General features: G+C 45.2%; 1 protein-coding gene across 1 annotated transcript in view; it reads left to right on the plus strand.

The window, feature by feature from the left end:
- Positions 1-22500, plus strand: part of LOC136673454 (RAS guanyl-releasing protein 2-like) — a 32744-nt gene that overhangs the window by 3428 nt on the left and 6816 nt on the right. The window contains 2 exon segments of the mRNA XM_066648933.1: positions 21161-21312; positions 21973-22075. Of these exon segments, the coding sequence (XP_066505030.1) occupies positions 21246-21312; positions 21973-22075 (170 nt within the window). The 5' untranslated portion in view covers positions 21161-21245.

Genomic DNA, 22500 nt, shown 5'->3' on the forward strand with positions numbered 1-22500 from the left:
GAGTGACCAGAGAATAGAACAGAGCGACCAGAGAACAAAACAGAGCGACCAGAGAACAAAACAGAGCGACCAGAGAACAGAACAGAGCGACCAGAGAACAGAACAGAGCGACCAGAGAACAAAACAAAGCGACCAGAGAACAGAACAGAGCGACCAGAGAACAGAGTGACCAGATAGCAGAACAAAGCAGAGTGACCAGAGAACAGAACAGAGCCACCAGAGAACAGAGTGACCAGAGAACAAAACAGAGCGACCAGAGAATAGAACAGAGTGACCAGAGAGCAGAACAAAACAGAGCGACTAGAGAACAGAACAGAGCAAGCAGCTACAATGCCAGTGATGGTCACTGTTATGTAAACAAGCACACCAGTAAACAGAGTGGACTACACTGTCCATATATTGTACTATAAGTCAATAATGTAATTATAACGACAGGCCTAGACTTCACCAACACTTATGATGTCTTTAGTTAGTAATCTTGAGGAAGGTGGAGGAGGACTTCTCATGCTGGGTGTATCGCCTCGGGGGGAGATCAGGCAGAGCTCAGAGGGATCAGTTCTGCTTCATGATTTAGAACGAGACTGTTTACCATCCTGTGGAGCTAAATGTAACTGCGTGTACTTCTGTAGGTGGTGATTTAACACTAAGCTGTCCTTTCTTCAAACCTACACTGTGGGTTCAGAATGCATGTGGTCCAGGATGTTTCAGCCAGGTAGGAGACAGGAAACGTGCTGATCACCTCGTCTATAAACATGGATGAGGTCAACCAATCTCCAACTGTTACAGTCTGCCCTTCTAGATATGGATTAGGTCTGTTCTGGAATAAACTGCAGTCTTGAGTCATCACTGGACATCCTCTTTAGCCAAAGACTAAGCTTGAAGTCCCTGGAGACTGTCTTTTTTTGGTTTGTTTGTTTGTTTCCAAAGCACTTAACTGTGAATGAAGGGAGGCACCTGTTTTTAGGTTCTGTCTGTTTAGGTTCAGAACATGTGGCAGTGGAAATGTAGCTCAGGATGGCGAGCCCTGTCCTTGAAGCTGACAATTCTGAGGCCTCTTTTTTCACAAGTGCATTGCTGGCATTTTTTTTTGTTGTTTGAAAATTAGAGCTGGTGGCTTTCAGCTCAAAGGAAACCCCAAACAAACCCACACATGCCCTCGCTCTCCTTCTAACACTAACATTAACCTCGGCCCTCTGCCAGAACTCTATTTTCAGCTGCTGAGGGCAAACCTGCTTTCGCTCTTTGGTCTTAGGACTGTGGTAAATCTTCAGAAAGCCTCAGACAGAAAGAGTCAGTAGGAATTTTGTTATTTCCTTTGTTCACCTTCCCAACCGGCTTTATCGCCAGCTGGAGTGTGCAGACCTGCTTGTGATACAGCAGCTTCCTCGTATTGAGCGGCCCTCACCCGCAAGCCCTGTCCTGGATCAGCTACAGCACCGACAGGGCGAATTCAAGACCTTCACCGTTAAGTTTCATTGGTTCCTGTGTTCGATCAACAACACCTTCAGAAAGCTCCCACAAGTTTTCCTTTGTAGAAAGTAACTTTCACCATCTTTTAGTCGTTCGTTTAATGGCGACGGCATTCTGGGGCAGAGTTGGCTGTGATATTATACGAGCATTCGATATATCGACAGTCCCTCTGTCACTGAAACGATCATTGAGTGGCATTTTCCAGCGCTGGGCCTCCACAGGACGATGTTAAGCCACCCAGACACATTGATTTTATGACTGCTTAGCTAAACCCAGCTTTCACGCGCAGCCCTTTGTAAACTGCTCCACAGCTTTGCGTGAACGCATTGTGGAGTCTCTGATTTAATTGGAGCTTCTTTTTTAGGGACTCATTCACGCTGAACACACAGGTCTGGTTCAGGAGGGAGCTTTGTGGCTGGGTAAATACAGAAAGGAACAATCAATCCTAGCAGCATGTGAGAGAAAGTAAGAGGGAGAGATGGACAGACAGAAAGAATCGTGCTAACAATGGAAGGTAATTACCGCGAGCTTCATTGCACAGACGTGGGCCTGATTCATGGAGAATGTGATTTAGTGAGTCCCCATAAGGGTAGTGCAACAGGAAACCTACCTGTAATCGTCATTGTACGGCAGTGAAACGAAACGTGAGCCCTTCACATTTAACCCATTCATGGCACTGAACAACGGCACACAGACACACAGAGTGGAGTGTGTTCGCTGAGCAGTCGAGGGTGAGATGCCTTGGTCAAGGGCATGTCAGCTGTGGATGTTGAGGGAGGAGAACATTCTGTTCCTTCACTCCCCATCCCCAGGTCCGTTGTCTTTAATCGAGGTTACTCACGTATACCCATCCACATTCTGTATTCCATTTATTCATCTTCTCTAAGCACTTCATCATGGTTAGGTTCAAGCACCTGGAAGCACTGGGTGAACACACCTAGGACAGGGCGCCAGTCCATCACACACTCACCCAGTCACTCACACACAAGGAGAACACACCATGCTCCTCACAGATAGGAGAGGACCCCCTCTCGTTCACCTGTGATGTATGTGTTTCTGTATGAGGCTACTCTGTAACAGCAGCGGGTAAAATATCACAGTTTTTGTCCTGACCCTGATATTTGGCCTTGGGGTCTTTGCTTGCTGCCTCTCTGAAAGACAGAGACGGAAAAACAGGGCGGAGAGAGCAATGAACAGAGAGAACAGAGGTTAAAAGAGGTCGAACGAGTGAGCTGTTGTTCGCTGCTGCACCTTCACGATCAGAAAAACACTCGAACATTTCACGGGGGTCACTTCTGGCCCGAGCTGCAGGGTTAAATCATTCATGACCGCGCTGCTAATGAGCTACAAGGTGAGGACGAGAAGCCTGTGAATGAATTAGCTTCAAACATCAAAAAACATGAGGTCCTGGGAGGGAAATTAAAGCCTGGATCTGTGAAAGCACATAAGGTCACTGTTACAAAGACAGCGCTAATTGGCAATCCATTACCTGACGCCTTTAAAATGCCGACACTGATTAGCTGTTGCCGTCTCGTCATCTTGCAAGAAGAGTGTTGATTGGCTTTGGGATGTGATTATAGACGAGAGCCTTGAAAGTGTGTGATTGGCGTATTGAAGCAAGCTCCAGTGTGAGTGGTTTGGGGGAAGTGGAACAGCAGGGTGGGAGGGCAGCAAGCGCACTCAGTAAATTCATGCTAACGAGACAAATACTTTGAATTCCATGTGACTAAAATTATGCAAGTGTCCCCCGTGACCAGGCCTCTCGTATCCTCAGATCTGGCTCTTCATTCAGGGATGACTCACTGATAGAAAGAAAGCGAGAGGGAAAGTGCGAGAGAGATTAGCCAACATGCAAATCCTGCCCAGGCTATGTTTGGGATTTTCTCCTTCCTCATGATCCTCTGCGTGGAGACACGGCCTTATCTCTGCCATCATCACAGTCAAAACACAGGAAGCTGTGCTTCACCTCTGACCTTCTCAAGGCCTGTGTTGAAAAGATGGATAAACAGGAAACGGTTAGTTCCACTACTGAATGTGTGATGCGTGTCTGTTTGAGTGCTGGGGGACTCTCCGGGATCTCTAACCTAGAGGCACAGAGAAGCAGTGTTTGTGTGAGTAACTGTGTTCTACATTTTGTTAGCTCAGATATTTTGTTTCATATAAGTTTTGTTTGTTGTATTAAACCTTCATTTCTTAGTGAGGTCTTTAGGTCTGAGCTTTAAAAGGAACTCCCTTCTGATAAACTCCCTTCTTTAGTGAGTGTGCTTATTATTGTATGCATCTAGAGCCCACCAACCCACACACTGTGAAACAAGACCCCAGTCAGACTTCTGTGCACAGCCTGAGTCAGAAAACACAGGATAACGTGAGTAGTTCTGATTCTGCTCTGCTTCTGACGTCAAATGCAGAGACTTTAGAATAGCCCCGCCCCCTCGTCTGAGTCTGTCCAATCACAGCGCTGGACCCGTGTTTATGTGAGAGCGCAAAGATGAGGTTAAACGCAGCAAAACAGACACAACGAGCGCAGAGAAATAAGAGCACTGAGTAAAAACAGAGAAGAAAGAGAACAGAGTGAAAACGGCTAAAAACCAGAGCTGCTCCTCGCTCCTCACTGCTGTGCGCTCGGGGTCGGGGTGAACAGCGAGCGGCTCATTATCATTTAAAGGAACAGGTGCTGAAAGCGGGCGTTCTGAACAGGGCTGTTTACACAGGGGGAGAACACTGCTGTGGGGCTCGTGGGGTTTGGACCAAAGCAGGTCACAGACGCTTCACTAAGAAACAGAACTGTGTTCCACTGTGGAGAAAAGGGATCTCTGAATGTACATTCTAATGCAGCATATTGCATTCAAATCACAGGAATAAGTCTCAGTGATGGAGGTTTGGGTTTTCTCATTGGCCTTTAGGGACTAGAAAGAACCAACATTTGCATTTCTGGTTTAATGATTGGCTGGTCCTTCAGAGGAAGGGAAGGTTTTATGAGGGAAACCAAACAAAGAAGCATCTGAAAGAGGAGATAACAAATAATCTCACTGTCATTTCGTCTCTTAGTCTAGTGCCGTTTCTCTCTCGCTCTCCCTCTCTGGTGTATCATTGGCATCCCTCCAGCACAGGCTCTCTTGCTCTTTCTCTGTCTCTCTCTGTCTCTCTGTCCTTTTGTCTGAAAGCAATAGCTAAAATTCCTGCGCAGAGACATAACTAACGCAAAACAACCGAACTGATATTTCCCTGCAGCCCTGTGCCTCTAGCTCCAAATTTCTGTAAGCGAGGTTGAGTCTGAGAAGTGCAGGTGGTGGTGGAGACGCCCGAGGGGAGCCCAGTCTCTCAGTGGAGCTCAGAAGGGTTTCAGAGTTGCATTTAAACACTTCTAAGATTTGCATGTTGTGTTCTTGTACCATCGTTCTGTTCCTATCTCTTATTCTTTTTCTTCATTCTCACTCTCACTTTCACACACACACACACACACACACACACACACACACACACACACACACACACTCGACATCCGCTATTTGTTGTGCCCTCAATTTCTTTTTCATCTGCAAAAGAACAGAAGCAGAACAGGAAGCATCTGCCCAATTGAAAATACAAATGAAAAGAAAGCGATGATACAGATATGGCTGAGTTGTCCCCTGTAGTCTCACAGCAGGCAGATTGCAGGCTTCTGCATGTGTTTGTACATACAGTATGTTACATTTTTCTGTAACGTGTGCTATTGTTAGCACAGCAGGTTATATCATTGCTAGCTCTTATCAGTTGGAATAGTTTAAGATAAAAAAAAAAAAAATCCTTGAAGACCAAGCGAGCAGAAAAGCAATGGTGAAGGTCGAAAGACTGATTTAAACAAAAACATTTTTTAGTTTTTCATATCTTTTGTTGGCGCCATGGTGGCGCAGTCACACAGCTCCAGGGGCCTGGAGGTTGTGGGTTCGATTCCCGCTCGACAGTGGGTTCGACTGTCTCCCGGTTTCCTCCGGGTGACTGTCTGCGAGCTGTGTGGTGTGTTCTCTCTGTGTCTGCGTGGGTTTCCTCCGGGTGACTGTCTGTGAGGAGTGTGGTGTGTTCTCTCTGTGTCTGCGTGGGTTTCCTCCGGGTGACTGTCTGTGAGGAGTGTGGTGTGTTCTCCCTGTGTCTGTGTGTGTTTCCTCCGGGTGACTGTCTGTGAGGAGTGTGATGTGTTCTCTCTGTGTCTGTGTGGGTTTCCTCCGGGTGACTGTCTGCGAGGAGTGTAGTGTGTTCTCTCTGTGTCTGTGTGTGTTTCCTCCGGGTGACTGTCTGTGAGGAGTGTGATGTGTTCTCTCTGTGTCTGTGTGGGTTTCCTCCGGGTGACTGTCTGTGAGGAGTGTGGTGTGTTCTCTCTGTGTCTGTGTGTGTTTCCTCCGGGTGACTGTCTGTGAGGAGTGTGGTGTGTTCTCTCTGTGTCTGCGTGGGTTTCCTCCGGGTGACTGTCTGCGAGGAGTGTGGTGTGTTCTCTCTGTGTCTGCGTGGGTTTCCTCTGGGTGACTGTCTGTGAGGAGTGTGGTGTGTTCTCCCTGTGTCTGTGTGGGTTTCCTCCGGGTGACTGTCTGTGAGGAGTGTGGTGTGTTCTCCCTGTGTCTGTGTGGGTTTCCTCCGGGTGACTGTCTGCGAGGAGTGTGGTGTGTTCTCTCTGTGTCTGCGTGGGTTTCCTCCGGGTGACTGTCTGCGAGGAGTGTGGTGTGTTCTCCCTGTGTCTGTGTGGGTTTCCTCCGGGTGACTGTCTGTGAGGAGTGTGGTGTGTTCTCTCTGTGTCTGCGTGGGTTTCCTTCGGGTGACTGTCTGTGAGGAGTGTGGTGTGTTCTCCCTGTGTCTGTGTGGGTTTCCTCCGGGTGCTCCGGTTTCCTCCCATGCTCCAAAAACACACGTTGGTAGGTGGATTGGCGACTCAAAAGTGTCCGTAGGTGTGAGTGTGTGAGTGAATGTGTGTGTGTTGCCCTGTGAAGGACTGGCACCCCCTCCAGCACCCAATGATTCCAGGTAGGCTTTGGACCCATTGCAACCCTGAACTGGATAAGGGTTACAGATAATGAATGAATGAATATCTTTTGTTTGGGTTTAATGGGTTCCAACAACATCTTTCACCAAAATGTCTCTGGACTCTCAGAATTACAAGATAGTTATGCAGTCAGAAGATAAATAGTGCAATATTCTTACTATGAACCAGCCCTGAACACTGAATAAACTAACACCAGCTACTCTTATGGTTTGCTCTCACTGTCAAAGAAAAATAACCACCATAGCTGTTTTGTGTGGGGTATTGTGGCGAGGTTGTAAGTCTCCTGAAGTCTTTTCAGTGCACAGCTTAATGATCTTTTTAATGAGCTCATCATTTAGAGGATCGAGCGAGGGTTAAGAGGAAAGACTTCCATACACAAGGATGCATCAGGACTGGAACATAGTTTTTTTAGAGGCACTACAGAGCGTCTTTAAAATGGCATTGATTTTTCCTCATAGAGAACTCAGTTTAGAACCAGAGTTCCTAAGAAGAGCAGGACTCCAAAATGACAACACGACAAAGTGACAACATTCTACACCGGGTCTAACGTTCAGAACTGGGTCATTCATTGTCATGAAAAGGTTAATTTACGTTGTTCATAAATACTAAAGTGTATTTCCAAATATATTTCTGGATCTATGTGGGTGCTCGTATTGTGAATCATTCCCTTGATGCGGTTTTACACATATACACACACACACACACACACACACACACGGTCTGCATGTGCATGCCTGCTCACTCAAATGCCTCCTCCAGGGAATGAGTCTAATAGGAGTAAGCTGGTTCCTCTGTGTCCATTAGATATTGCAGACGGAGACAGGCGTAGGAAGCCCCCTTAAACACATGCACACGCACACACACACACACACACACACACACACACACACACACACACACACACAAACACACATTGTTGCAAGACTAAAATAGCTCCCTTCAAAACCAAGCAATTCTAGAGGTCCAAATCAGCCCTCAACTGGGGGTGGAAGCATAAGCACATGCTCGTTCCTGCCCACACCCACACACACACACACACACACTCACACACACACACACACACACACACTGTTACCAACTGTTTTCTGGATAATGTGTCTATTGTGTTGTTTCAACTGCAGCAGAAAGAAGAATTTAAGATTCCGTAATCACACTTTATTTTGCCTCGTGGACATCTACCAAATAAATGACTGCAATCATCAGAGGCACAACAAATAAGCATTAATTATAAGAACTAGCTTTGAGCTGATTGATGGAGCTGATTCAATGATTCAAGTTCCCTCCAGTCACTAGTTAACCCCCAAAACTTCTCTGTGTTCAGAGGTACAGATGTAGAAGTCATTTTAGATAAAGTCACCTAACTGAGCTGTAACTCTACACCTTTTTAAACTGTCATTACGTACACACAGATCTATGAATCTGTGAACTACATCAGTCATAAACTACACTGTACACACACAGCTCCTCTCTCCCTCTACAGTGAACTACATCAGTCATAAACTACACTGTACACACACAGCTCCTCTCTCCCTCTACAGTGAACTACATCAGTCATAAACTACACTGTACACACACAGCTCCTCGCTCCCTCTACAGTGAACTACATCAGTCACAAACTACACTGTACACACACAGCTCCTCACTCCCTCTACAGTGAACTACATCAGTCATAAACTACACTGTACACACACAGCTCCTCGCTCCCTCTACAGTGAACTACATCAGTCACAAACTACACTGTACACACACAGCTCCTCGCTCCCTCTACAGTGAACTACATCAGTCACAAACTACACTGTACACACACAGCTCCTCGCTCCCTCTACAGTGAACTACATCAGTCACAAACTACACTGTACACACACAGTTCCTCACTCCCTCTACAGTGAACTACATCAGTCACAAACTACACTGTACACACACAGCTCCTCACTCCCTCTACAGTGAACTACATCAGTCACAAACTACACTGTACACACACAGCTCCTCACTCCCTCTACAGTGAACTACATCAGTCACAAACTACACTGTACACACACAGCTCCTCGCTCCCTCTACAGTGAACTACATCAGTCACAAACTACACTGTACACACACAGCTCCTCACTCCCTCTACAGTGAACTACATCAGTCACAAACTACACTGTACACACACAGCTCCTCTCTCCCTCTACAGTGAACTACATCAGTCACAAACTACACTGTACACACACAGCTCCTCGCTCCCTCTACAGTGAACTACATCAGTCACAAACTACACTGTACACACACAGCTCCTCACTCCCTCTACAGTGAACTACATCAGTCATAAACTACACTGTACACACACAGTTCCTCACTCCCTCTACAGTGAACTACATCAGTCACAAACTACACTGTACACACACAGCTCCTCGCTCCCTCTACAGTGAACTACATCAGTCACAAACTACACTGTACACACACAGCTCCTCACTCCCTCTACAGTGAACTACATCAGTCATAAACTACACTGTACACACACAGTTCCTCACTCCCTCTACAGTGAACTACATCAGTCACAAACTACACTGTACACACACAGCTCCTCACTCCCTCTACAGTGAACTACATCAGTCACAAACTACACTGTACACACACAGCTCCTCGCTCCCTCTACAGTGAACTACATAAGTCACAAACTACACTGTACACACACAGCTCCTCGCTCCCTCTACAGTGAACTACATCAGTCACAAACTACACTGTACACACACAGCTTCTCTCTCCCTCTACAGTGAACTACATCAGTCACAAACTACACTGTACACACACAGCTCCTCTCTCCCTCTACAGTGAACTACATCAGTCACAAACTACACTGTACACACACAGCTCCTCACTCCCTCTACAGTGAACTACATCAGTCATAAACTACACTGTACACACACAGCTCCTCGCTCCCTCTACAGTGAACTACATCAGTCATAAACTACACTGTACACACACAGCTCCTCTCTCCCTCTACAGTGAACTACATCAGTCACAAACTACACTGTACACACACAGCTCCTCGCTCCCTCTACAGTGAACTACATCAGTCACAAACTACACTGTACACACACAGCTCCTCACTCCCTCTACAGTGAACTACATCAGTCATAAACTACACTGTACACACACAGCTCCTCGCTCCCTCTACAGTGAACTACATCAGTCATAAACTACACTGTACACACACAGACAGCACTAGAGTTCAGATTCACACAGATGAATAAATACAAATGGTGTGTGTTAGAAATATACACTGCACTGTTCAGATCTAGATTCAGTCGTTTCAGGACGTGTGTAGTGCCCTACAGAAGGAGGATGGAGTGATTTGGGACTAAACCTCAGTGTTTCTCTCATGCGCCGTGGTGTTTTGATGTTGCTCTTTAAGAGGTACTATTGCCCCCTACTGGACTCGGGTGATAATGCAGCCATGTTCAGGGATATTTTCAAAAAACAGAGAGAGGGAAATCTATGTTTATTGAAAATAAACAGATCTGTGTGGACAGGGCCTTATTTTGTGCCGTCCATGTCCAGCTTGAGTTTATTTATAGATCATACTTTGCTTTCATGTTGTTTTATTCACACATTACTCACATGAATTTCCTCCCACTTTTCCTTGCCTGAGTGTGACAGCAGGTGTGTGAAATGTGGTCCATGGTTGGAGCCTGTGTTGTAGACCAGTAACACATTACACAGATACAGAACAATATTGTATTATCTGTAATTGCTGACCCCATGTCTGTTAATGGTTATAAAGCTGGCTGTGCAGTGGTTTTATAGATATTTGTTCTTTGGATGATTAAGATCAAGGGATTGCTGTTATAACGGATAGAGCAAGAGAGAGAGACCACTTTGGAACCAAGGAGATATCAACTGGAGTTGGACTACTGCTGCTAGAGCAGTCATTAACGCTTTGCCAAAATCACAAGTGATTGATTGTGCTTGCACGTGTGTGTGTGGTAGAGTGGAATAGTGCCAGTTGTTAACAGAATGGATGCTCTGCCCGTGTGTCTGAGTATGATGTACTCCCAGCATCCGTATTGATTGTTTCTCTAATTAGTGTTTGTCTTTCCTACGTCCCCTATGAGTCTAATGCGGCCTGTTTTCGAGTCTCAATCACCGCACATTCATTAACTGCTGGATCTTCTGCGTCTTTCAAAATGAATATCGTGGGAATTGGTGTTTTTCTTCCACACTGCGCTAGGTCGCCTTAGGAAAGCCAGAGAAGAAGAGGTCTTATAAAATCTTTCCGAAAGCTACATCCAGACACTAATCTGTGTGCGTGTGTGCATTCAGTAAAGCGGGTGGGAGATGGCGTGTGCTATCTGAAGCCAAAAACATCCTTATCTGAGTCCAGACAGGCAGCTGAAGTGACCAGTGCAGAGTCCAGTGTGAGTGAAAGAGGGCAGCTAGTAGAGTGATGGCATTTACGCTCACCTGCCACTGCTAGAGCGGGGGAGCTGCAGTTCGTTTCTCTGCTCTGATAGCATTATTGGGACAGATGGATGGAATAATCAATAGCGATGTTGTCAATTATGACACACATACACGTACACGTGAACTCAAATACACACACTCTTCACCAAGAGTCAGGAGGGATCAATAGAGCTGGGTCTGTGTCACCAGGCAACAGCAGCTTTACTGCCATACGGCTTAGCGATCCTATACACACTCGCAGAGAGAGAGCGAGAGGGGGAGGGAGGGGGGGATGGAGAGAGAGGCAATAGGGGCCATTAGGCACATGACAGAAGACAAACAGTTGTTTACAAGTTGAAACTTTGGGTTGTCCATAAATAGGAGGCTCCAAAAGAGGCTTTCAGACACGAGGAACAAATGGCGAAAGGTGTACCGCTTCCTCCCTGGAAGAGAAGCCTGTGGTTGTTTACCAAGGTGAGAATACACAGAGCTCAGTGCTATAAACAGAAATAGAGGAGTGAGGCCATAAAGGGAAATGGAGAATGAGAGCGAGAGATTCAGGAATGAGTGTAAGGTCTTGTTCAGTTTGAGGTTGTGAAACTGTTCTCCACCTGAGAACTTCGTTCATGCTATGACTAAGCAAACAGCTAACAAAAGCTGTGTTTCTAAGGGCGAGGAAACACTCCCCTTAGCGCCGCGTCCCTGGTGTCGTCTGAATCATCGGAGGTTACGCCATGAGACACAATGACAGCAGGCAGGATTTCGCTGGGCTCAGCCGACCTGCCAACTCTGTGCTGATGCCATTTTCAGACCGATTGATTTTCCCCCGGGAGGGCCAACACTTGATCTTTTTGAATTGCTCACACACTGTCTTTCTGTTTCTCTCTCGCTCTCACAGGTTATATCATATTTTACTCTTCGGTATGGTGCTAGACTGGGGGTTAATTACACAATATTTCCATGTTTGTAGCAGGCAACGCTGCTGTGATTATGAGCAGAATGCTCCAGATTTACCGTGATCCATATTATTTGAGCAAAAATACATTAAATATTTGTTCACTCATTCATTATCTGTAACCCTTATCCAGTTCAGGGCGGTGGTGGGTCCAGAACCTACCTGGAATCATTGCGCGGAAGGCAGGAACACACCCTGAAGGGGGCGCCAGTCCTTCACAGGGCGACACACACTCACACATTCACTCACACACTCACACCTATGGACAAATTTGAGTCTCCAATCCACCTACCAACGTGTGTTTTTGGACTATGGGAGGGAACCGGAGCACCCGGAGGACACCCACGCAAACACAGAACACATCACACTCCTCACAGACAGTCACCCAAAGGAAACCCACACAGACACAGGGAGAACACACCACATTCCACACAGACAGTCACCCGGAGGAAACCCACGCAGACACAGAGAGAACACACCACACTCCTCACAGACAGTCACCCGGAGGAAACCCACACAGACACAGAGAGAACACACCACACTCCTCACAGACAGTCACCCGGAGGAAACCCACACAGACACAGGGAGAACACACCACACTCCTCACAGACAGTCACCCGGAGGAAACCCACACAGACACAGGGAGAACACACCACACTCCTCACAGACAGTCACCCGGAGGAAACCCACGCAGACACAGGGAGAACACACCACACTCCTCACAGACAGTCACCCTGAGGAAATCCACGCAGACACAGGGAGAACACACCACACTCCTCACAGACAGTCACCCGGAGGAAACCCACGCAGACACAGAGAGAACACACCACACTCCTCACAGACAGTCACCCGGAGGAAACCCACACAGACACAGAGAGAACACACCACACTCCTCACAGACAGTCACCCGGAGGAAACCCACACAGACACAGGGAGAACACACCACACTCCTCACAGACAGTCACCCGGAGGAAACCCACACAGACACAGAGAGAACACACCACACTCCTCACAGACAGTCACCCGGAGGAAACCCACGCAGACACAGAGAGAACACACCACACTCCTCACAGACAGTCACCCTGAGGAAATCCACGCAGACACAGGGAGAACACACCACACTCCTCACAGACAGTCACCCGGAGGAAACCCACGCAGACACAGAGAGAACACACCACACTCCTCACAGACAGTCACCCGGAGGAAACCCACACAGACACAGAGAGAACACACCACACTCCTCACAGACAGTCACCCGGAGGAAACCCACACAGACACAGGGAGAACACACCACACTCCTCACAGACAGTCACCCGGAGGAAACCCACACAGACACAGGGAGAACACACCACACTCCTCACAGACAGTCACCCGGAGGAAACCCACGCAGACACAGAGAGAACACACCACACTCCTCACAGACAGTCACCCAGAGGAAACCCACGCAGACACAGGGAGAACACACCACACTCCTCACAGACAGAAAGGGCAGGAGAGTGTTTGAATTTTGAATTACAATTATATTATACAGGAAATGCTTTAAAACATATTTGGAGACGTAAAAATACAGATCTACATATTATTTTTTCACCCAGTGATGTGTGTGTGTGTGAACTGCTAACACCTCACCTGAATGCATTGGCTGTTAACACACAAATGTGTTAATTCAGCTTCTGGACTCCTGAGACGCCTGTGTGAACACTTCACAGTTGCCCCGGTCACTGGCACAGATGTAACACTGGCACACTTGCTTTTCTAATCAGTAGCTACTTGCTTCATATACTAACTACCATCATTAGGGGTAGCAATAATGGGCATACGAAATATACTAAATAACCAGAAAATATATAAAACGTACACAAAATAAACACTAATCATGCACAGAATATACACAAAATATACAGAGACAGCAGGGTGTAGGCTCTCTACCAATGTTATAATATACTACAGAAAAATAGAATACATTTAGGTGTAGTTTAAAATGACTGAAATATAAAATGACTTCATATATCAACTATAAAAAGTAGCAGCATGAAATGGTGTTGGGGGCAGAGACTAATAGCTTCACAGCTTGTTCAGAAGTCTGATGGCCTGTGGATAGAAGCTAATGAGAAGCTAATCACTTTATGAGAAACCTCTACCTTGCTGGTCTACCTTTCTATCTACAGCTTGTGTTTTCCACGCATGGTTTACAAACATTATTAACAGAAACACTGAGGCATATTGTGAAATGCAATTAAAAATAAATCATACATTCATTGTCTGAAAGCGCTTATCCAATTCAGGGTGGGGCCGGTCCCTACCTGGAATCAGATTTTAAAAATTTACTTTAATTTTAAAGCACTAACAAAGGTTTTACAGTGTTCATTGACAACTGTCGGACTGTGTTTTTTTTAAAATATAAACACTTGTTGAATGTTGTATCTGCAAAACACTTTAAAAATGTTGGGACAAAATAAGATTTAAACATTTATAGAAAATTCATGTCGCTCTGAAACATTACATGAATTTAACAATTGGTATCCTCAGTTCCCAAATGATTAAACAGTGTCATTAAAAATGAATGTGTTTGTACTTACAAAGGTTTGAGAGCAAATATTTTAAATATTGGAAAGTGCTGTGCAAGTTAAATTAAGCTTTGAGGGAACGTACAAACCTCAGATTCTTGTTTTTATTGCACAGTGTGTAGCAGCTTTTCTGGGAATTGTATGTTGACATTGTATAGCCTTTTGTCAGTGGTCAGTTTTTCTCGTAGTGGTTACTTTCTTTTGATGTTGGGGTTATAAGATGCTGATGAAGGCGTAGCTGGGCTACAGTCTGTATTTACAAGCCAACAAAACTCAACAGGGTGGTAGGCGTTGGTAATATATCCACTCAGTGTGGGTAGGTGTTTCTAATGAAGTGGCAGCTCCGCAGAGCACATTGGCTGCTGGTTTTATCCTCTGCGCTGTAGTTGTCACCCCCAACATGGAGGACTCTCACCTGTTGGATTGAGGTGTGCATGAGTGATGCTGTTGGAGGGTTCAGTGAGTACAGAGTTCAGACTAATGCATACTAATACATACTGATTTTACCCTGCTCTCTCTCTTTCTCTCTCTCTCTCTCTCTCTCTCTCTCTCTCTCTCTCTCTCTCTCTCTCTCTATCTCTATCTCTCTCTCTCTTATTCCGAGGCCTATAATTGAGTGTGTCCGCCCACCTCTCTGCAGCACAGAGACAGTAAGGGAAGGGGGCTTTGTTATACCATGCAAGCACACACACACACACACACACACACACACACACTGCAGTGCTGCCTTTCCATCACCACACAAAGGAATAGCCATAAAAAGCCTGGTGCAGTGAGGGGGAGATGTCTAAGGGAAAAATGTCTACATGTGGCGTGTGTGTGTGTGTGTGTGTGCAAATGTGTTTATCGATCTAAAAACATATATAAGCGTATGTATACATACAAAATATATTTATATAGATCAGAGTTTATATTCCAGTCTGTAGTCCAGCTGAACAAGAAAAAAAAACAGTTCAATCATGATTCATTATTTTAATTATGAGAAAGTCTCTAAGTGGCTTGTAGCATTCTTTGAAGCATTTGGTAAATGAGTATTTGGCTCATGGCCTGGGGTCGTGAGGTGTTATATTCGTGTGTGTTTCCATGCAGCTGGACCTTGTGTGTTGCTGAGTCATTTAGAAACACATTCAGTGTGTGCATAAATGTCCTGACCATATGAACCACTTTCAGTTGCTTTAAACACACAGCATCTGATGAGCAGTTATTTTTTCTAATCCTGACAGTGTTACCCTTTAAACTAGCCCTAAAAAAGAACATGACCTTTCACTAGTGCTGTACCTCACACTTTCAGACTCTTTAAGTCTTCGGAGAGTTGCTTCTGCTCATGCATTAAAGGGTGTGTGTGTGTGTGTGTGTGTGAGTGTGTGTGTTACATAACCATGACTAAGTGATCAATCAATAGAGAAGCCGCTCAGATGACCGTATTGAGATTATCTCACGTGGTCGTCTTGATCTGCGTCAACCTCTGATGTATGTTTTAGCCTCATCATCCCGCTGTGGTGCACCGAGGCCTGTCACGATAATCATTGTTTCAATGTATTGTCCATTAAATAAATCCAAGAAAAAAAAATTTGTACCTCATAAAAACCTAATTACTTAGAATATGCAGATTAGGGCTGTGCCATATCATATCGTGTGCAATAACATTGCAAAATGTAGTTCATATCTACATAAGAATCCATCCATTATCTGAAACCGCTTATCACGGTGGGTCAAAAACACACGTTGGTAGGTTGATTGGCGACTCAAAACTATCCGTAGGTGTGAGCGTGTGAGTGAATGTGTGAGTGTGTGTTGCTCTGTGAAGGACTGGCACCCTCTACAGGGTGTATTCCCGCCTTGTGCCCAATGATTCCAGGTAGGCTCTGGGACTGGGAGGAAACCCACGCAGACCACACTTCTCACAGACAGTCACCCGGAGGAAACCCACACAGACACAGGGAGAACACACCACACTCCTCACAGACAGTCACCCGGAGGAAACCCACGCAGACACAGGGAGAACACACCACACTCCTCACAGACAGTCACCCGGAGGAAACCCACACAGACACAGAGAGAACACATCACACTCCTCACAGACAGTCACCCGGAGGAAACCCACGCAGACACAGGGAGAACACACCACACTCCTCAAAGACAGTCACCCGGAGGAAACCCACGCAGACACAGAGAGAACACACCACACTCCTCACAGACAGTCACCCGGAGCGGGAAACGAACCCACAACCTCCAGGCCCCTGGAGCTGTGTGACTGCGACACCTAAATGCTGCGCCACCGTGCCGCTACATAAGAATCATATATATGAAAAATTCCAATCTGGATTCAGACCACATCATAGCACTGAGACAGCTCTAGTCAAGATCACAAACGATCTTCTTCTTGCCTCTGATCAAGGCCACGTATCCCTGTTGGTGCTTCTTGACCTCAGCGCAGCCTTCGATACAATAGACCACAATATTCTCATAGAAAAGTTAGAAAACATGGTTGGAATCACAGGGACAGCCCTATTATGGTTCAAATCTTACTTAACGGAACATTATCAATTCATAAAAGTAAACAATCTAAATTCAAATTATTCTAAAGTAAGATTTGGAATTCCCCAAGGCTCTATTTTAGGACCACTATTATTTACATTATACATGTTATCGCTAGGCACAGTTATAAGAAAACATGACATTAACTTTCACTGTTACGCAGACGACACGCAGTTGAATATTTCAGCCAAACCCGATGACAAACACAGATTAAAGAAAATAGAGGACTGTGTAAAAGACGTGAAAGGCTGGATGTTGCGTAACTTCCTCCTTCTAAACAGAGGTCGTGCTTTTGGGTCCAAAAGTGACAAGAAATAAATGATCAGATTTAATTTTAAATCTCGCTGACTTTCCAGTTAAACCTGGTTCAGCAGCGAAAAATATTGGTGTCATAATTGACCCGGATTTATCACTTGATCAACACATAGGCAGTAATCACTAGGACAGCTTTTTTACATCTTTGCAACATCGCTAAGGTTTTTACAACATCAGTTGTAAAGCGCTATACAAATAAATGTCTGCTCTGCATTCAAAAATAAAAAAACGAGTGACTTCAGTCGAGTGGAGGTGGTTTGGAAATAAAATATCAATATCATAAACCTTTTAATACAATGTCAGAAGCTATGGTTGTTTACAGCAAATGTTTACACATTTATTTGTTGTTTCTACTGAATGTTTGAAATTGTTATGTTTGTGGTCAAATAAAATGGTAATTAACTATAATTTAAATAAGAATTTAAAAATATATATAAGTAATATACAAATAAAATTAATTTTGTTGTAATAGTGTGTTGAATTAATAAAATTATTTTCAGTGATTTTTCATATCACCAAAATGCCCTGAAATATCATGATGTTGATTTAGGGCCATATCGCCCATCCCCCCGGGCCCTAATGCAGACACTGAAGTCAGAATATAACACACACTGCTTTTACACAAAGTGACGTAACGGCTCCAGAGCTGAGAAAACTAGAGAAAACTAGAGAACAGGAAACGCGAGTGCCTAAAGTATTAGTGAAGTTAATTTGAATGTAAACAAACAGGCCAGTGTTACTGAGGTCAGCAAAATTGATTGAAATAAAGTCCATATTTTGTACGATAAGTCGATGAAGTAATTATTGTGACTGGCGTAGGTGCATCTGCTTTGTAATAAATGTACCTTTGTGTTGATTTCCTATGGTGCAGTGTAAGTTATTGACTTGCTGCACATGTGTGTGTGTGTGTGTGTGTGTGTGTGTGTGTATGTGTGTGTAGTGGGGCTGGTGGAGGGGGTGTATTAAAATATTATCCTTTCCTCAAACTAACTAACATAAAATGGTTTGTGTGTGTGTGTGTGTGTGTGTGTGTGTGTGTTCTGTGTGTGTGTGTGTGTGGGTTTATGTGTTTGTGTGTTTCTGTGTGTGTGTGGGGGGGGGGGGGTATGTGTGTGTGTGTGTGTGTGTTTGTGTGTGTGTTTCTGTGTGTGTATGTGTGTGTTTGTGTGTGTGTGTGTGTGTGTGTGTGTGTGTGTGAATCCAATGCAGACACAGAAAGACAAACTGTATGGTGACTGTGTATCTGAAGCAGGAAATGGTGGATTGTGGTTTCTTTGTCAGACACGTTTGACATGACAGTGCGTCTGTGTGTGTGTGGATGTTTTCCAGTTCACCTCACTGCATGGCCATCTGAGACCTGCTGATATGGCCAAGTGTGTCTCTCCCCGACAGTTGGGTCTCACACGGAAGATCAACCACAACATGCTACATTTACATGCTACAACTTCCACTCAAACTGAGCCTTTAATTACGAGTTATCCATTTTCTGTTTGGGGAAATACGGAAGAACATGTTTATTTAACAATGAATTACACAGAACCCTAGCAGCTCTGTGTAATAGAAAATCTGATAGAGTGTGTTTTCTGAATTGGTTGTATTTTTACATTAAAATTACACTCCAGCTCCACTAACGCTGTCATAGGGACAATAGCGCCCCTGTCATTGCTACTCCAGGCTCAACATTGCAGAAACTACGCTATGTAACTTTTGGAGGAGGGTAGGATTGTTTATCAGTTCACAAAACTATATCTGTCTGCCGGATAATCTGGTAGCAGGTCCTAAAATCTCAGAAATGGTGGGTTAGAGTATGTTGAGTTAAGATTAACCTGCAGCAGAATTCTGAAAAGAAAGCAGACCACATCATATGAAAAGACGATGACTTTGGCACATACGCCTTGCTCAGTGTGTCCTCTCTAACACTGACTGCAGGACTGTGATGAAGTCGGTGGTGAACTAAGACATCCTAAGTGCTCGGGTTCAGTAAACAGACCCAGCAGGAACGCTTGACCTTGTTTCGGGTCCGTGACCCAAATCAATTAAGCAGTTTTCCGCATATAAAACATAATGCTCTTGACCGGCTGAGTCAGTCACCCGTTTTAAATGCCACTGAGCAGCACCGATGTCTAGAGGCAAAGCAGTACCGAGTAGATACTGAGGAGGGAGGATAAGAGTCTCCACCAGTTCCTCCATACACCAAGGCTTAGTGAGTACGCTGCCTGTACACTTGCTGCTTTCTACTTTGAGCTGTTAGAAGAGCGCTAAATAAAGGTTGCTTGTTGCGGTAATAGCTCAGTCTCGTTGCGCTGTCTTTGGTGTTATCACAGTGGTGCGGTCATGTAGGCATGTGTATTAATAACAGCTGACAGTTTACAATTTATATTACTTCATTTTGGGCGGCACGGTGGCGCAGCATTTAGGTGTCGCAGTCACACAGCTCCAGGGGCCTGGAGGTTGTGGGTTTGATTCCCGCTCCGGGTGACTGACTGTGAGGAGTGTGGTGTGTTCTCTCTGTGTCTGCGTGGGTTTCCTCCGGGTGACTGTCTGTGAGGAGTGTGGTGTGTTCTCTCTGTGTCTGCGTGGGTTTCCTCCGGGTGACTGTCTGTGAGGAGTGTGGTGTGTTCTCTCTGTGTCTGCGCGGGTTTCCTCCGGGTGACTGTCTGTGAGGAGTGTGGTGTGTTCTCCCTGTGTCTGCGCGGGTTTCCTCCGGGTGACTGTCTGTGAGGAGTGTGGTGTGTTCTCCCTTTGTCTGCGCGGGTTTGCTCCGGGTGACTGTCTGTGAGGAGTGTGGTGTGTTCTCCCTGTGTCTGCGTGGGTTTCCTCCGGGTGACTGTCTGTGAGGAGTGTGGTGTGTTCTCTCTGTGTCTGCGTGGTGTGATTGAATTACACAGGTGTGATTGAATGTGTGTATGTGTTGCCCTGAGAAGGACTAGCGCCCCCTCCAGGGTGTGTTCCCGCCTTGCGCCCCATGATTCCAGGTAGGCTCTGGACCCACCGTGACCCTGAATTGGATAAGGGTTACAGATAATGAATGAATGAATGAATGAATGAATGGATTACTTCACTTTAGCAGTTCAAAAGGGAATAATTACATGCATTTTGCAGATTTAACTTCTTAAAATTGTTAACATCTGCTCAAAAAGAAAAGAAAAAGTGAGTGCACATTGCTGTGAATTCTACACAGAAGGCTTTACATGGTTGCAGTGTACCATCATGTGTTTCAGGACTGTGGGAGGAAACCTAAGCACCTGGAACAAACCCACACACGGAGGATATAAAAAATCCCTCACAGACAGTGTAACCTGAGAGACAGAAGAGTGGCATAACCAAATTTACCATATTTACAGCCACATGCTAATCATGGCTATTTAATGTAAGAAAATATAATCTGAACACACCATTGAAGCGTGTCGTGAGAAATAAAGTCTTTTTTTAATCTGAAACCGAAAACTCAATGGAACCTGAAATGAAGACACTACAAGAGAAACCTATCATTCGTTTTGCACTCGTTCTAAAAACACTTCAGGGCTTTTAAATATACACAGCCCCACAAAAGCAGCGAGAGAGTTAAAAGTAATGAGTGCTTCACTACATTCTGACCTTTCCTTCACAGCTCTTCAGAAAACCCGGCCTGTAGGTTTGAGTTTATTGTAGTAGTTTGAAGATAGGTTTGCCCTACTGCATTTAAATACACAGATCACCACCGGACTCTTCCCTGCAGTGTATTAGCATCATAAACAATGGAACCTGTGATTATGTCAGCTTTAAAAGCGCAAGGTCAGGTTTACTTGGTCACGCACAAAAGAAAAGCAAAGCGGTATGAATATGTATGATTAGCCTTACATCTGACTGCCTTCTTTTCTTTTCTTTTCTTTTCTTCAGGGAGTGGAGGAGTGGTGGCTGAAGAAGAAGAAAGGCCAGATTCATAGAAGAGGGTGAAAGAGAGTGTGAGAAGGGAAACGTAGAGATGGATTCACTACCAATGGAGTCAGCCACTGTGGATGAGCTGGTGGAGGCCTGCATCCAAGCTTTTGGTCAGTGAAAGATGGAGTTTAACAAGCACTGTACACATTCAGTATCACATCCTATAGCCCCTATCATGTGTAATTTCCCTCTGATGTGATATCTAGTACATTTTTGTTTTTGTTTTCAAACTTAGCTTGAATTTCCACCTTAAAATCGCAGCTTATACATCATTGTGATGCTCCACTGAGCTGTAATAGTGAATAGAGCCTCTGTCATTGCTACTCTGGGCTCAGCACTGCAGAAACTGCACTATGTAACAGTTGAAGGAGGGTCGGGACCACCTCCCCTTTTCTTTTTTAGGACAGTGCTGTAAAACTGAATTACACTCTGTAACTGTAGAGGGAGGATTGGCGACTCAAAAGTGTCTGTAGGTGTGAATGTGTGAGTGTGTGTCGCCCTGTGAAGGACTGGCGCCCCCTCCAGGGTGTGTTCCCGCCTTGTGCTCAATGATTCCAGGTACCCACCGTGACCCTGAACTGGATAAGCGTTTACAGACAATGAATGAATGAATGAATGAATGAACTGTAGAGGGAGCCCAAGAGCATAAATACCAAATCCAACCTAGTGTTGCTTTAATTGCTTTGTTATTGGTGATCTCCAACTACACCTTCATAAAGTAAACAGTCAAAGGCTGTTAACCCCTGCCACATTTCTCTGCTTTCTTCTAGATGACACAGGAAAGTTAAAAGACTCCGCTTTCGTCCGGATGTTTCTAATGATGCACCCCTGGTACCTGCCCTCCACCGACCTGGCCAAGAAACTCCTGCTAAAGTATCCTTCCTGTCTGTACACTCAGGGTATACTCACACTTGGTCTGTGTCAGTGATTTAGAGGCCCTCAGGCCATGGAGCCATGGTTTCTTTTAGGTTTTTTTGAGCAAGTGAAACAATCTCAGGGTGTTTTCACACTTGAGCACTTTCAGTGGTCTCAGCCAGCACAGCCATGGTTTCTGTTTTGTTTGTGATATGTGAAATGATCTCCGACCCCAGTTACCACTAAACTAGGCCAGACACTGATTTGTTGTGTGTGTGAGACCCCCCCACAGAGCAGGTGTGATGTGGTGGTGGATCATTCTCAGCGCTGCGGTGCACTGACGTGGTGGTGGTGTGTAAGTTAGCTGAACCTATGTGTGCTTTTAGGTCCTTTACACCTGACGTAAACAAAGACTACTGACGTGCAGACTGACCAATTAAATG

Source organism: Hoplias malabaricus, chromosome 2 (genome assembly GCF_029633855.1).
Source record: "Hoplias malabaricus isolate fHopMal1 chromosome 2, fHopMal1.hap1, whole genome shotgun sequence".
Taxonomy (NCBI): Eukaryota; Metazoa; Chordata; class Actinopteri; order Characiformes; family Erythrinidae; genus Hoplias; species Hoplias malabaricus.